Source organism: Thunnus thynnus, chromosome 12, assembly GCF_963924715.1.
Source record: "Thunnus thynnus chromosome 12, fThuThy2.1, whole genome shotgun sequence".
NCBI lineage: Eukaryota > Metazoa > Chordata > Actinopteri > Scombriformes > Scombridae > Thunnus > Thunnus thynnus.
Genome location: NC_089528.1, coordinates 5,562,096 through 5,578,359, shown reverse-complemented (window position 1 = coordinate 5,578,359; position 16,264 = coordinate 5,562,096). Strand labels below are relative to the sequence as shown.

Below are 16,264 nucleotides of genomic sequence, written 5' to 3'. Positions count from 1 at the left end.
GCAGTGTGCGGAGTTAAAGGTTCCAACTTAAATGTCTCTTCTTCCTTCCTTCCTGTTTTCTCCTGCTGCAGAGATAAAAACGTCACCTTCCTTTAGAACTCCTGTCTAAGCACCCAATCATGTTGCCATAGAAACCACTCTCTAGCTGCTATACGCTTTACAATTTTTTTCTTTCTGCCTCTCTCTCTACTGTATAAAGTGGCCAGTGAGTCTATATATATCTATATATCTACACATATATGTGTGTGTGTGTATTCAATAGCTTTGTCATGAACTCTTCTGACTAATCAAATCAGGTCACTTCATCCTCTTTGAGGAGTTCTCAGAAGTGGAGACTTAATAGGGAAAAACAGTAAAATGAACTACTGAAACAGACTTTATCAGAGACACAAATGAGTCTTTTAGGTAGTTGACCTGGCTTGTACCTCTTGTACAGTCATTTTCAGCCAAGCATAATCATTCAGATTGACCTGAATGCATGCAGAACTTGGACTCAACAGCAGAGCTTAAACACAAATCAGAGATACGTCTGCATACAGATGAACACACAGTCCTGACTGCTGAATTCCCACTAAATAAATGTGTAATTTTTCCATTCTATGATACACTAACATACTGTGAATTCACAATTTCTGTTACAAGTGGATAACTTTTTACTTAATTCCCAAACCGACATCCAATGGTAATATTCTCAAAAGTTTACAACCTTTCATAATCCCACCAGTATTTCTGGATGAGAATCCAGAGTGGGAATTGGGAACAAGCAGTCCTAAGGGAGTTCAGGGATGTGAAATTCTGAATACTGTGAAGGTCTTTCAAGGAGTTGTGTATTCCACCTCACCAACACGTCTTCAAGAGCTGCCATCTGTATTCTGCTGTGATGATTTACTGTACATTTCACAAACTTGGAAACTGTGTGGAATAACATTTCAGCCAAGGAGTTCTACCCTACTTTATGTGCAAGAGCACGCTCCTAGATGTACAGCACAATCCTCTACATATGTAATGTAATACAACAAAAGTAAAAATGACAAAATATATCAAAATACTGTTGGTACTAGCAGTAAAAAAACAACCTACTTATATTTACTAGCATAGCATATCTCATTTTCAGCCAACAAAACATTTATAGTGACTAAAACTGTAATGATATCATTATAGCACAGTATATTTGGAATTAGGACACAGATAAAGTGGATGACATATGCCGGATGACAAAAAAATACTTTGTCTACTTCTTAAAGAAATCATAGCGACATGAAAGCCGCATAAATAACAATGATTTATGTGACTTTGTAGATTCTGGATGTCACTGCACCAGCAGAGTTATGAAAACAGTCCAGAACACCAAAATGTCACTTCACTGTTCAAAGCAGACATGCGGCACTGCTGCAGCTTAACTGTTCGCACTAAAAGAAAAACTGCGATTGTAGTTTTTGCATGACAACTACAATTCACTTGTAGTAAACACCGTTAAGACCAGTTAAAAGCAGCTTCAAACAGTGTTCGAGCACTGCGGTGCCATTGCACTATTTAGTCACAGAGAGTGGGATAAGAAGCTATTAACACCTGAAGCAGTAGTTTAGCCAGCTAATTATTACTTTTAATGAGCGGGTTAGAAGTCTCTGCTTTTCAACTGCCGACAGTTCTGCGGTCCTTGATGACAGAACATTACAGAATGTGCTGACCTGTAAAGGTTACTCTGTTATCAAGGTCTGTGTTCTTTTGTCATGTTAAAAGCAGAAAAGTTCTGAAAAAGTTAAATGAACACTTTTTTTTTTATATGTAAAGTTATCATCTTCCCTATTCTCTTAACATCATAGTTTAGATTGGATTAGGTCTTTGCAAATCATCAAATAAAAATCGTTTGTGTTCCTTTATTGTGAACATAGTCTGGAGTAGAGCTGCAGTCATTAGTGTTTATAAAGTAAATGTATGCTGAAAACAGTATCTTATCTCAGAGATGTCAGGATTTGAGGGCATTAAAGCTTTCATAAATGAACAAAGTAAGCATTTTTTGAGAACAGATGTGTGTGTGTGTGTGTGTGTGTGTTCTTCCAGGGGTTGCAAATGACTGCTCCCATGTTCATAAAATACAAAACACCCTTTATAGCTTTCAAAATCCAATGACAACAGCACCAGCTTGTACATATTGCACTTACCTCATATGACACACTGTTCTGAATAGTATAATGCAATGTGGCAACACCACTGACTGACAATAGAAGGAGTATATTACATGCACGTCATATAGAGGTACAACACCACTGAAAAACAACAACAACCACCTAGACCCTAGATGGAAACTGCTCTCTGGGGGCACAGCTGATGTTAGATAAAGGCTGCCAGCCATGATAACCATAGTAACATAACCTTAATGACAAGGCATGGGTATTGTTAGGATTATACTGATACTCTTATCTGTACTTTTTATTACTATGCAAAAAATACACAAATAAGTAAAGAGATTGGAAAAGGAGAATACCTTATTTATAATATAAATAATATAAAAAAACTATAATATAACACAAGAGAACAGAAAATTCATTATATAAACTTAATAATAGTTCAATGGAAACAAATCTAAAATCTCAATAAAATATTCCAGACATCAAAACACGGAGTGAAGTTTGAAAATAGGATAAAACACAGACATCGGTCACTATCAGTCTTTCCTCCTGTCCTGTCCTGAGGAGCTGCCATCTCAGCCAGTATTTTAAGATACGTGGCTAATTAGGCTAAACAGTTACATACAGACAGCTTTTATATTAGCATGCTCGTAGCAATTTGCTGTTAGCCTATCAAACGTGCTACAGTATGGCTAAAACATACCAGCAGTAGATGAGAGACTGCAGACAAAGCAGGTGGAAATATTGCTTTTCTACATGTTAAAGCTTGTTGAACAGCTGTTTTGATAAAGTACTTATTGGCTTTTAACTTGCAAAGGTTTTATTATACTCACGGTAACAAACATAGCTGTCCTAAACAAGTAAAACATTATCTTTTACTTCACCTGGCTTCACCAGTGCAGCCTCCCTGCTGTATGCTGTGTGTGTGTGTGTGTGTGTGTGTGTGTGTGTGTGTGTGTGTGTGTGTGTGTGTGTTGGAGCTCAGCCCTGCCCTCGCTCAAACACCAACACAGAAAGCAGAGGAGAGAAGGACGGAGAGGAAGCGCGACCAGAAATGAACCAAAACCATATTTTCTGATCCGCTAAGTCAAGTTAAATAACCAACCTTAAAAAACAACCTTACAAATTTAGAGCTGCTTCCAGCTTTAGAACTAGCTTTCCTTATTAATAATGAACAGCAAGTATTCTACACAGGCATACCTCCTCGTTTAAGTTTCATAACACTGATTTTCAAACTGTCATGACAAGAGGCTTGAATGACAACCAAACCTATCCAGAGTAGGACTAATGATTTCATTATTTTAAATCATTATCAATTATTTTCACTATATTTTTATCTATTGGTTTTTCTTGATTCAGTTGATTAATTATTTAGTCTATAAAATAACAGAGGGTAATGACGTTTTATTGGTTTGTTCGACCAACTGTCCATTAGCCAAAGATATTAAATGTGCAATCAAGTAAAACTCAGAAAGTTTTGATGTTGGAGCCATGCTAAATATGTTTGGCATTTTTTCTTTTTAAATGACTTAGACGATCAATCAAGTATCAAAATAGTTGGTGGTTAATTTTCTGTCAATCAACTAAGTAATGAATTGACAAATTGACACACGGGAAAAGTTTTTTTACTACATGGATCTTTGGATTTTTGTAGTTTTGGCCATTATCGGTTATGATGAACATGTCTGACCATCTGATAACTCATGTTCATCCACTTTTATAATGCTTTAGCTATGTTACCAAGTCCCTCCATCTCAGCATGGAGACCCTGGCTGTAAACCCAGAACTTTCCTTTGAGTGAGGAGTGCTGACCAGTGTTGCTTCTAGGTGGGCAAAGATTGCCTGTGATTATTTAACTCCCCTACACTGAGAAAAAGCACTTAAGTCAGCATGAAAAATCCAATTAATAAATGAGCTGTGTGCCCACTTAGCTCAGAAAGTGTCTCTGACACCCTAAATGTACAGTAATTACATGTCTGTAACATATTCATAATGATGTAAGGGTATGAAACTCCCATGCTGAAATTCTTCCTCAGTAGTGGCAACTACAGTCAGAATTTAGCAGCGTAGTAAAACTCCTCCCACCAGTTATCGATAATGATTTTCAAAATAAGTCCTTCTGTAACAGCATTACAGACACAACAGCAAGAGTGCATCCTCCCTGCCGCTGTGTTCATGCAACAGTACAGAGCCAGAGTTAAGACAGAATATGGGTTAAGGCAAGTGAGACAAATTAGCCTGGTTTGGATTACAGGAGTCATAAGAAAAGCTTGAATTCACTTTGGTTATTCAAAGTGATACACACAACTGGACAAGGATTAAAATGCAATATTGAATGAGGGTACACACTGCATTTCTTTTTGCTTCACCATTTTTTTTTTTTTATTGCTGGTGTTCTCTTCATCCAGAGCCCAGAGAGCAGCCGCTCAATAGTAGCTGCTCAGAGGACTCAGTGGAGGAGTTGTTCCTCTGATGTGGCTACCAGCATGGTTTCATGATAGTGTCATATGCAGCTACATGTAGTATGCATGTTCATTAAAGTTGAAATGCATAATGCTTTTTAATTACAAAAAAATGATTGAAGTGGTGTTATTGTACACTGTATCTAGAAATATTTACTGTGGTTGGTCCACAGAGAATGGAGAGGAACTCACAGTACCATCAAGACATGCTGAAATTATAGTCATCAATCAACTGATGGAAAATTAATCTGCAACAATTTAAATAATTGATTAAATGCTAAAAACATTCATTGATTTCTGCTTCTTAAATGCTTTTGCTTGTCATATAGTATTTTGGGGTTTTGTTAGGTCATTTTGAGACTACACCCCAGTGAGGAGAGAATGACCCAATGCCCCACCTAGGACTGCAGGATTATCATATAGGCCTAGCCTAATTCTTGATGTTTTAATTGCTATTATAATTTCAACTTAATAGAACTGCTATTAGGCTAAATATATATTTTGTGTAGGCCTATTCCTGGATGTAAGCATTTTAATAATGCTTATATTTCAAAACACACCATAGTTTTGACAGTATAAACTTTACCTTGAATTATGTAGCTGTAGCAGTTGATTCATTTTCATATTAACTTCCTCAGTCACATTACCTGCTCCACTCCCAGGTTACACCAAACATCTATAGTAAAAACTATATCTGTAGCCATGTCTCCCCTAAAATATTTTGTTACAGAGGTGGCTTGGTCTGGGGTGTATTTCAGCACAGACGCTACTGAATGACCATAGAAATATTATAGGAATATTAGAGGAATACTACAGCAGCAGTGTCTCTATGATCCTCTCTCTCTTTCACAACTACACATTGCTATTTGTCACTTTGATCATGAAGGTGACACTACTCTATAGAGTATATAAGCTACAATACAGTATAGAATTGAGTATTTATAGTATATCGTTTAAAGAATATTGTAGATCCAAGAAGAAACTGACAGAGGGGCAAGACTGAGAGAAAAAGGTACAATCACAAATCCATCTGCTACTTCAGCACCACGGACAGTGCCTTGGATTCATCAATACACAGCACAGTTAGGCTGCTGATATTTCAGAGACATGGTCGGGGCCATAGATTCTAACTTGCACAAACCTCAGTCAGATAAAGGATCAATGAGTCAGGCAAACTACTAAACAACCCCTCTGCCCCTGTACTCTCTCTGCTAATAGGGAATGGAGAGGGGTGTGGCAGGTTAACAAGGGGGATGCATTTTGGTCATTATACTATACAAAATATTGGAAAAAATCCAAATTCTAGGCCCAAGACAAATTCTTGTTGCTAGCTTCTAACTGCTTGCTTTATACGTGCATAACACAAAGATATTCAATTTACTGTCATATATGGCAAAGAAAAACATAAAATCCTCACATTTCAGAAGATCAAATCAACAAATGTTTGGCATTTTTGCTTGACGAATGACTGGAATGATTAATCAATAACCAAAAATAGTTGCTGATTCATTTAGTGTCAATCAACTAAGCTCTAGACCAAATTATTAATCAAGTAATTAGGGAACAATCTGCAAATGAATCGACAGTTGCAGTAGCTGTCAGGGGGTGATGCAGTGGCCTAGGGACTTCCATATAAGGTGTGTACCACATTAACATCCTCATTTAAAATCTGGCCAAGGACTTTTGCTGCAAGTCATTTAACTCCCTCTCTCCCTCCACATTTCCTGTCTGCCTCTCGACTGTAGACTATCAATTAAAGGCAAAAAGGGCCCTTAAAATAGTCATAACTTCCGGCCCTATTCGGTATTGTCAATGACATCTTTACTGCATGTCGTCAACAACAACAACTGCACATATGTTACACTAGATGTCCTGTCAGCTTTACTGTAGTTTGACCATGTTAAAAAAGAAGGCAACACTACATTCAACACTCAGAGTACAAGCACCGCTGGAGTTTAATGTTCATTTCACTGGCAACAATATAAACTGTTCTGTGCCATGGACCTGTATTGTACCAGCCAAATTATTGTTCCAGAAAGCTGTTCTGAATGGGAGGCAGTTAAGGGCTGACTTCCTTTCCAAGCCTCCGGCCCAGATGTGCAAATCACTGCCAGAGCAAACACAGACTCGAGTCTCTCCCAGAGGAGAACTTTATTACCTCACCTCCCGCACAAATTTATGACACAACACCAAAAGGGTAAATTTCTAATAACGTAGCCGGGCTTCTCTGACACTAACGAGTGGCTGCAGTCCTGCAGCTGAAATTTACTGTCAGTCACATAATCCCCCCCCCCCCTTCCAAATTGCTTCTTAGATGCTTCACAGAGAAGCAATTTGGCGAGAAAAATGTGAGCCACTGTAAAAGGTGGAAAAAATGTGGAATTTAAATTGCACCCAAACCTCCCTGCACATACACACACACACACACACACACACAAATACATGTAATACCAGATGCACTTTTTAAATGATGTTACTTCAAAGAGGTTGATGGGCCAAGAAAAATACAAAAATCACAGCATGGCCTTTTACAAGAATCTTTTTTTTTCTCTTCCCAAAATGAGGCATACAGCTTTAAGGTTTCACCATTAACTAGAACATTGAGTCCAGCCTTTAAAAGATTCTGATCTCTGACTTTGTGGTCTTCAAAAACTCAAATAATTACTGGGGGTTAGCTGAGGATATAGTGTCCTGATGACACATGGATGAGGACGGGGGTCTGCAGTCACCAGCAGGACTAAAAGCCGTTGGTAAGAAAAGTACTGTGTGATGAGCTACAGTACTGTATGTTATTAAATGAAAGGTGGCTGAATTCATGTCAATTGCAGCGTAAGAGTGGGGACTAAGACTTTAAATGGTGGAAAACATTATCAACACATCAACAGAAACTTTTTAAATTGCTCTTGTAGTTTAAGAAGTTTCTATGGAGGTTTTAATACACTGCGAAAACTTTTGAAATCATTGAAACGCATACATGGAAACAAAATGACAATGTTGTGTCATTATGGCTACAAAACTAAGAGCACATGAAGGAATATTTTTGGAATGAAGCACTTTGATCATATTATGATTAAATGTCATATTCTCTATGAGTCCTATAAGTGGTTGAATATCTAGAGCCACTAATATTCCATTGGGAGAATTCCATTTTTGCCTTGATCCAATAATAAACAGCCAGGTGATGTTGTCACCAATGAGTATGATTTAGCACAAAACGCCCAAAAAGTTCACTAGTTTCAGCTTCTCAAATGCGACTACATTTTAGTTTTCTTCTTTTCAATGAGAATAAACTGAACATCTTTGGGGTTTGGACTGATTGGTCAAAACACGAACAAGACATTTTATTCATTGCGGGCTCTGGGAACTTGTAATGACATTTTTTGCTATTTGCTGATATATTTATATAGACTAAATGATTATTTGATAAAATCAGTTACCACTCTGAACAGCCTTCTGGAAGAACACGTGTTCTGTTAAACTCCTACAATGGACACAAGTATCAATACAACCCACTGTGCATTACATATTCCTAAAGATCCCCTCCAGACATGTATTCAGACATATAAAAATACTCTGCTTGGAACAATAAAAGTATAATTACCACTTCCTTCAAATGACATCTACCCCTTCTCCCTCATTCCATAGGCCCTTAAAATAAGATTTTTAAAGAGAACACAGAAACTTTCAACTTTCAGCAGACGAATGTGAAAACAGCCTTCTAGTGTCAAACTCTGCTCATACATCATTCTGCACAGTAAAAGCTCAAACATCCAACTCTAAGAATGTGGAGGGGGACTTTAACTTGCTAGAGACTCTGCAACAAGAGAGAGAATACACAGTTGTATCCAGTAAATTCATAGTGCTTGAGAAACATCTTCCCAGTTAACTTGTGACAATGCGAGTACATAGTGTAACACGCTCCAAAGTCTGATCAGATCATCCGCTTTACTCCACAAAAGACTTGTTCTGTAGTTATTCTGTCATTATTGTTTTGAGTTGGCCTACAGTATGTGATTACACTCAGAGACAAACACCTGGCGTAATTTCCCACACATGATGTTTAACAGTGAATATGCTGAGAGGAACCATGTACGACATTAATCATAAGGAGGCTATGGCAGACTCAAACAGCCAATGAGAGGACTGGATCCTTACCACCACCTAAACAGAGTTAAATGCTTACAGGAACAGCATTCAGCAGGCATCTTATCACAGTGCTGCTGAAACACCAGTTCAAATGTAATTACTGCTTGTTATCAACGCAGCCATACAATGTTAGCTTAAATTGCTTTTGTTTCTTGAGAAAACATATGTACAGAGCTCCCCTGAGGTCAGCTGAGAAAACAAAAATTCATGTATAAATCTGTACTCTCGGTGTAGAAATCTGTGCAACCATGCCCTCGGATTCATAATCTGTTCCCTCAAATCCATTCCCATGGAACTGTGCCCTCAGAACCCCTCCCCCGAAGAGTGATTGTCCAATCGTAGCTTAGCAACCATAACTAGGCATGTTATATATAATATAATAATCCACACTGACTCGGAGACGCCACGTTTCTTTACACTTTATTTTATGTTGCCATATTAATCATAATATTCAGTCTATAAATAATTAGCCTAATAAATGTTTTTTTATTAAACACTTTACAGTATTAGTCAACAACTGTGGACATGTAGGAGTGGAGGCTGCTGTATAAACACATAATGAGATAGTAGAAGTTATAATTGTTGACAAATATTGTACATTAATAAACACTTAAAGATGTCCTTATGTCTGCTTGTAGCTACATTACAGTGTGTTATAAACCATATTTTTATGCCTCTCTTCTCTTGTCATGAAGCATAATCTCCACAGATATAGTCAAACAAGTCAAATTTTAACCAAAATTTCAGAAAATCGATAAAAGAAAATGCAAGTAAATGAGTGTTTCCATCCAGTACTGTTTGAGCCTTGTCACAGGGGCAACGCTTTACAAATCTGTGGCGATGGATTCGTAATTCGAGGGCGAAGATTATTAATCTAAACCGAGAGTACAGATTTACAGACGGATCTTTTTGTTTTTCTCAGCTGACACCAGGAGGACTCCCTAGATATACACAACAACTGGAAGTTCTGGTTTGTAATTCAGAGCTGGCACCTTGCATTTCACTGAGGACGTTTTGTCAGACAGCAAAAGAACTCAAACAACAAACAAAAGAAAAGCGTAAAAATAAATAAAGAAAAGGCTGCAGCTGCCAAGTATTTATATTTGGGTAGCAGGGATGCTACTTGCACCATGAATGTGGAATGGCGTCGGCCTCCCCGGTGTGAATTTTCATTAAATGTTTTCGGTCCCAGAGTAGAACGCAACGTATGGAAATGACAGACACGAATGCAAACTCATTAATATGCAACACCAGTCCTTAGAGATCTGTTGAGCTTCGCATTTATTTGCCTTAGCTTATTTCCCTCCACCCCATAATGAATTAACTGTTGTCTAAATTAGGCCTTTAGATTAACTATTCAAACTATTCAAAAAGCTTCCACAGTCTCGTGGCGCAAACATTCAATAATGGCGGATACATCATTGGGGACCATCATAGAACTATTCCCCACATCCATATGTCTGTTCATTTAAACAGACATATACACTGTATATACTGCAGTGTCTGCTGAAACTGACAAATACAACTCACTGAATAAATAGTGTCACTTTCTTTCCAAAGAACTGCAGAACTACTTCTGGAAGTTCACCCCCAAAAATTACAAATTCTCTGCTGTACATTTCCTACTTGGTTTAAGTCTGACAGTTTCTGCTGTCAGGTCTGAGTATCAAACCATCAGTATCAGATGAAATGCATCTGTAGCACAAAGTATTAAAAAGTGACACGTATCAATCTGACTAAGTCTAAGTCATCATCTTGTTTCCTTTCCTTCCTATTTTATCAAATATTTCCTGATCTAAATCAGCAACTTTTTTATCTTTTAGACTGTATATTTTTAGGAAAATCTTCAACACTGATGTACTGAGCACTTTTATTAAATGAAAAAAGGGTTTAAAACTACAGCACGGCCAATATTGGATGTTTGAGTCAAATATCAATATTGATACTTGACTTTTAAAAAAATCTAATAATAATATATTGGCTTTTTTTTTTTACATAAGCATAACTTAAACAAATATATTCTATAAAATTCCCTTAAATTTGTTATTAGAGAAGTGTAAGCAAGGCAGAGTTTGTGCTGAATGAGACATTTTACTCAGTAGTAAAAAAAAATTAGTCAAATAATAGATATATCTTTGGGTTTGGACTGTTGGTTAGAAAAAAAACAAGAAATTTGAAGGAGTCTGGGGAATTAATAAATAGTTTTCCACTACTTTTGACATTTTATAGACTAAAGAATTAATCAATTGATTGAAAAAAGAATAGATTAACCTATAATGAAAATAACAGTTGCAGACCTACTTGTCAGTGGTCTTTGGTGTACAAACTACGTAATGTAGGCAATGTTTCTGGATGACCTCAAACATATCTTTGGCATTTGTGTGCTGCAATTTCTTATCAGCCAACATATATATCGACAAGAAGCTACAGTCGGATGATATATTGGCTCACCCAATTTATCAACATAGCTTTAATAGAAACATGTTTATATTCATAAAACTAATGTATCAAAAAGTGCCATTTTGGTATTGGTACCAAACAGGGGTGTCATATTGGGACTGGGGATGGGTATCATTAGGATTTTATTAATACATATATTGATATGGTGCTGCTTATTGGTATCCATACTTATAGATGCTCTTATTGATACTCCTTATTAATTCTGGTGAAGAAAAAACAACCGTGCTTCTCCATCAGAAAGAGGCTGGTATTAAGAGCAGGGACTCAACACATGCACACAGATAGTTAGCTGCTTCCAAACCGCAAGCGTACATTTGAAAACACACAACATACACTGTATCTAAGAGCAGAATGTTTTTGACAGCTGGAAGATCATCAGACCAGCACAGCCAGTCATGCAGCTAAAGTTAATGTTCATGCTTGAAGTTTTGGTTTAAAGCACCCCTCTGCTGAAAAATGTCTTTTGCTTACTGTTACTTCACTTTGGTGTTTAATCTTCTCTGTGCTGAATGATGTATGTGCAGAGTTTTTTTACTCATTCATCTGCTGAAGGTGAAAAGTTTCTCTGTGCTCACCTTAAATCTGAGTTGAAGACATTTGGATTCTGGATTTTTCAACTTATTATCCAAAGCAGAGTATTTTTTATGTCTTAAAATATGTGTGGAGGAGCTCTTTAAACTAGAAGTGTTATCTTCTAAAGTTAACAGCTGTGGAGTTTCATGTGACAACAGGTGTTACTTTGATTATTTGAGATTTATTTTCCTATTTCCTATGTTTAAATAAAATCTTAAAACATATAAAATATTCAATGCTCAATTGTTAAATTAAATTGCAATATGAGGCCTGATGCCTTCCTCTTTTAAACATGGTGGTGAATGAAACAACAGCCTGTGTCCACATCACCAAAACTTGATTATAACTTATAAACATGAACACACGTCTTGTCCTGCAGCTTAGTTTGTTGAACGAGCAACCAAACAAACATTCACCAGGGAAAAGTGCCCCACTAACGTCAGTTAGCAGCTAGATAGCTAATTAGCTGCTCAGCTGCAGCACATTAAACAGCGTGTAAACATAGGCTACCTGCAGATGTCATTTCGGACCCGTTAGATGCTGGTTTGGTTGTTGCTCTTCAAAATCCCTGTGTCATGGACATGCTGTCTGTCCATGACTTGTACTTACAGCAGTTTGTTTACTTTGTCTTAAATGAGACATTCAATTTTGCAATTAATCCACGGTTCACATGCATGCCAAACCGTGGGGGGCGATCAGTATGGATCACGGATCTGCTACGTTTTGTTGCATCACTAGCATGTAGGGCTGTAGTCTCCTGGTCGACTTGTCAATTAGTTGGCCAATATGCTCTCGCCCGACCAAATTCTCATTGGTCGAATAATTGCTGTGTTATTTTCATAAGGAGAGAAGTGCTACGTCAATAGCCTTCCAGGTTTAATCCATTATTTCCTGCGGTGGGAGGGACAGACTAACAAATAACCTGTGAAAACAGGGCTGCATTCAAAACACCCCCGTTGTTTTCACAACTTTGAACTCACCCAACCTAATGGAGACTGCTGGGTCTAACTGTGCCCAACATTTACTGAGCGTTTACTGAATGTACTGAACGTACTGAACGTTTACTGAATCAGTGTTTCTCTTATAATTATAACAACTAGTACCCCTGCCAGGCCAAAAAGATATTTTTTAATGCCAAAAATGAAGACAAATATCCATTCATTCAGAAATCAATAGTGTATGGCAGCCTCTGTGCAGCGCTGTTCCGAAACGTGAGTCAACCTCTATGTCATTACTTGGGAAACTATTGGTAGTGTAGCTCCGTTGAGGAATAGGGCATTGCGTAGTATGTGGGTGTAGTGGATGGGAGAGAGTGAGCAGCAGAAAAGTGACGGTGAATACGAGTGGAGCAGAGGAAAAGGTTAGCAGTAAGTTGTCAGTCTGGTAGTAAATGTACAGTACATTCTACAGTGTAACTGTTAATAATTGCTGCAGCTTCTCAAGACCAAGAGAAGTCACTTCTGTTGTTTCCCAAACTGCTGGAAAAGTGAAGGGGGTTAGCTCCAAAGTTAGCAACAATGGGTTAGCCTAACGTGAAGGTGCTAATCTGAGAAATAGAGAACAGAGAAATGTGTGACTGCTGACTTCACTCTGTCCCGTAACATCCAATTTGTAATTCCACCCCCCGGCCCCGCAGATAATTGATTAGCTGAATGTGCGTTATGTACGATTTCAGTTGACCAAGATTTTCTTTGATTGACTACAGCCCTAATAGTATGAAAACAGAAAATGCCCAACATTAAATGACTGGCTGAAAGATATTCAAATAAAGATAACATTACTGAATGCTGTAGCTTAGCTTTGTCACAGTTGGGTACCAATTTAACACCGGTCCTCGGTACCTATCCCTAACTGATAACAAAACTTTTCTGATGCCGAAACAGCCCTACCTCTGTCTCTTGATTTGGATTAATTGAGTTTTAATTGATGCTTCATAATAATGTCCCATTTTTTGCACCCATTGCTTTCCATGAGCTTATGAATTGTAGGCTACCACTAGCTGCTCTGTTAGACAAATGCTTAGTGTTGATTTGGAAACCTGGTAAGTTATTTCAATGCACTGCGCAATGCTATTTATGGTGAGAGTGGATAAAACCCTGAATGTTGGTGATTCCAAGCAAAGCAGTTAAACAGTCTGGTCTGAATTCATGGGGTGGTATTGCAAAACTACTGCACAGTCAAATTCCTGGGCAGTCACAGTAGTAAAGGCATTTAAGATGCTGAACATCAGCTTGAGTCTGGCCAGGAACCTCTCTTGCATGTCACCCCCCGCTCGCTCCCCTTATTTCCTGACAGCTTTCTACTTTCTGCTGTCTAATCAAGGCAAAAATGCCAGAAAAAACACTTTTACAAATGTAATTTCCACATAAATTAAATAAAATCATAAGTGTTTTATTCATGAGAAAGTCTGCAAACGTATTTACCATCCATGCCTGTTTGAAAGCAACAGGCCACCCTGAAATGAATGTGAAAACTACCTAATTAGTGTAAGCTTGAGGTTTTCTGAACTATACTGTATGGTTGGCCATATTTCTATTGATCTCTAAAAAGTATTCAGTATGTTTGATTTGATTTGATTTATCTGGATCTCTTTTAGCTCATTGGCTTGTCTTGCAAGAGTCCACAGTCAGTATTTGACAACTTTCAAAATAAAGCTTTTTGCTTTAAGACACTCACTGCACATTGCTCATACACAACATAAAAAAGACACTTCAAAGGAAATGAAAGGTACAATGTGAAAATCAAGTGAAAGTATAAAATAAGCAACTGCTTCAAAGTGACACCTAACTGACATGGACAAAGGATCTCTCTAGATCTAACCATCACCACACACATTCACATACCTGGGCTGCTTTTTAACTGCTTTCCAGTTGATTGCCAGCTTGTACCACTACAACACTAAATAACTGAACAAAGCCAAACCCACTAACACTAAACCCTAAAACAAACATTCAAAGACCTTAAGTTGACTAAACTAGGTGACATGTGACAGTACAAACCACACAGAGTCACTCAGTGTGTTTCACAGTAGCAGCAGCAGCTCTAACTTGTAATGAAGCGCCGCAGATGAGGTTCAGCACCATGGACAGCGGCAAGCACACTTCCACAATGCAAACTTTGCTGCTTTCTGCCAAACTCGCTGTTATTCAAGCACTGCTTAATGGCCAGTAAATGTAGCTTGCTTTGGTCTAAACTTTGGTAAAGTTGGTTTGATAGAGCCTAAAAGCTAAAACCGAGGCGTGAACTGCCGTGTTTTAATCACCCACAGGACATATAAGACGGGGACCGCGCACATTGACGCATAAACAACAGAGGCAGATTAGCGCAAAAGTTGTACTAAAGTGAGTGGAGTTTGGCTACATTCAAGTCTGTTGCATTACACATGTAGCTAGCCGATGGGAGGCAAATACACTTAAATGTGCATACAGCATGAAAGTGGTGCTGCTCTTACAAATAAATACAGTGTTGGCTATAATTCAAAGAAAAAAAAACAACATTTTTGTTAGCACTGACATGCTAAGCGGCCTTTTATTCCACTAAGAAGTGCTAAATGATGTTTTAGCACCACAGTGTTATCAATAACAGGCGCTGGGCTTCTTATCGAATATTGACTGACTGATTATGATGTATAAAAGCAGTTAATTGCCTTAGATAACCATTCTGGTTGTTATATGTGGCACAGTGTGTTTTAAAACAGTGAATAGCCTACACGGTATGTAGCAAGGCCTGAGCTAATAGACAGATGCTCCGGTGTAATAATAAAGAGTAAGGGGGCTTTAATCTGCTCAATTAGCGGCTAATGAACCGCGGAGATTGTGGTGTTTCGAGAACTCACCGAGGACGAAAAACGGGAGCTCGGTGTTTTCCAGGTCGTCCACCACCACGACATCTCCCGGAAAATCGTTTCTAACGGAGAACAGCAGCTTGGACTCGGAGGCCGACGGACTGTGCATGATGCTCAGGTCGTTTTCCCTCAAAAACGGCAGCGCCGACACGGTGACGCTCTTCATCTTGCACTCGGTGTCCTGGCTCTGGTCCTCGTCGCCGTTGAGACACCGGACATTGGCCGTTTGGACGGCCAGAAGGACCCACGCCAGCCCCAACAGCAGCGGTCTCGGCCCCATGTTGATGCTCGCAATCTCCGTCGCTCCGTTTCCTCGCTGTTTCTCTCTCGGGCTGATTCAGCCTCTCAGCCTGGCGGATGAGAGAGCAGCAGAGAGAGTGAGGGGGTGTGATCCACCGGCGGGCTCTCACAGTGTCGGAAACAAACGCCTCTTGTTTCTCACACAGGCTTCGATCCATCACATGATTTTTGAAGATACAGCATTGAACATTGACTGGCTGACAGCTGTGTGTTTTAATGCTGTTGGCCCTTTCAGTGTAATTGATCGATAAACTGTTCAAATGACTTTGTAATGGCCATGCCTGGATCACCAACAGGACATGCACCCTCTATGCCCTGGGGGTCATATTAACAAAATCATCATCATTTGT

The 16,264-nt window shown here is 38.6% G+C and overlaps 1 protein-coding gene across 4 annotated transcripts in view; it reads right to left on the bottom strand.

Annotated features, from left to right (window-relative positions):
• astn1 (astrotactin 1) overlaps positions 1–16,038 on the bottom strand; it is a 394,147-nt gene extending 378,109 nt beyond the window's left edge. For 2 of the 4 annotated variants that reach the window (XM_067604965.1, XM_067604966.1), the window contains exon 1: positions 15,606–16,035. In XM_067604965.1, coding sequence (XP_067461066.1) covers positions 15,606–15,894 — 289 coding nt within the window. In that variant the 5' untranslated portion in view covers positions 15,895–16,035. Of the gene's footprint in view, positions 1–15,605 lie in introns of all 4 variants that reach the window. The other 2 variants (XM_067604968.1, XM_067604967.1) reach the window with 2 other exon arrangements.
• Positions 16,039–16,264: the final 226 nt, after the last annotated feature.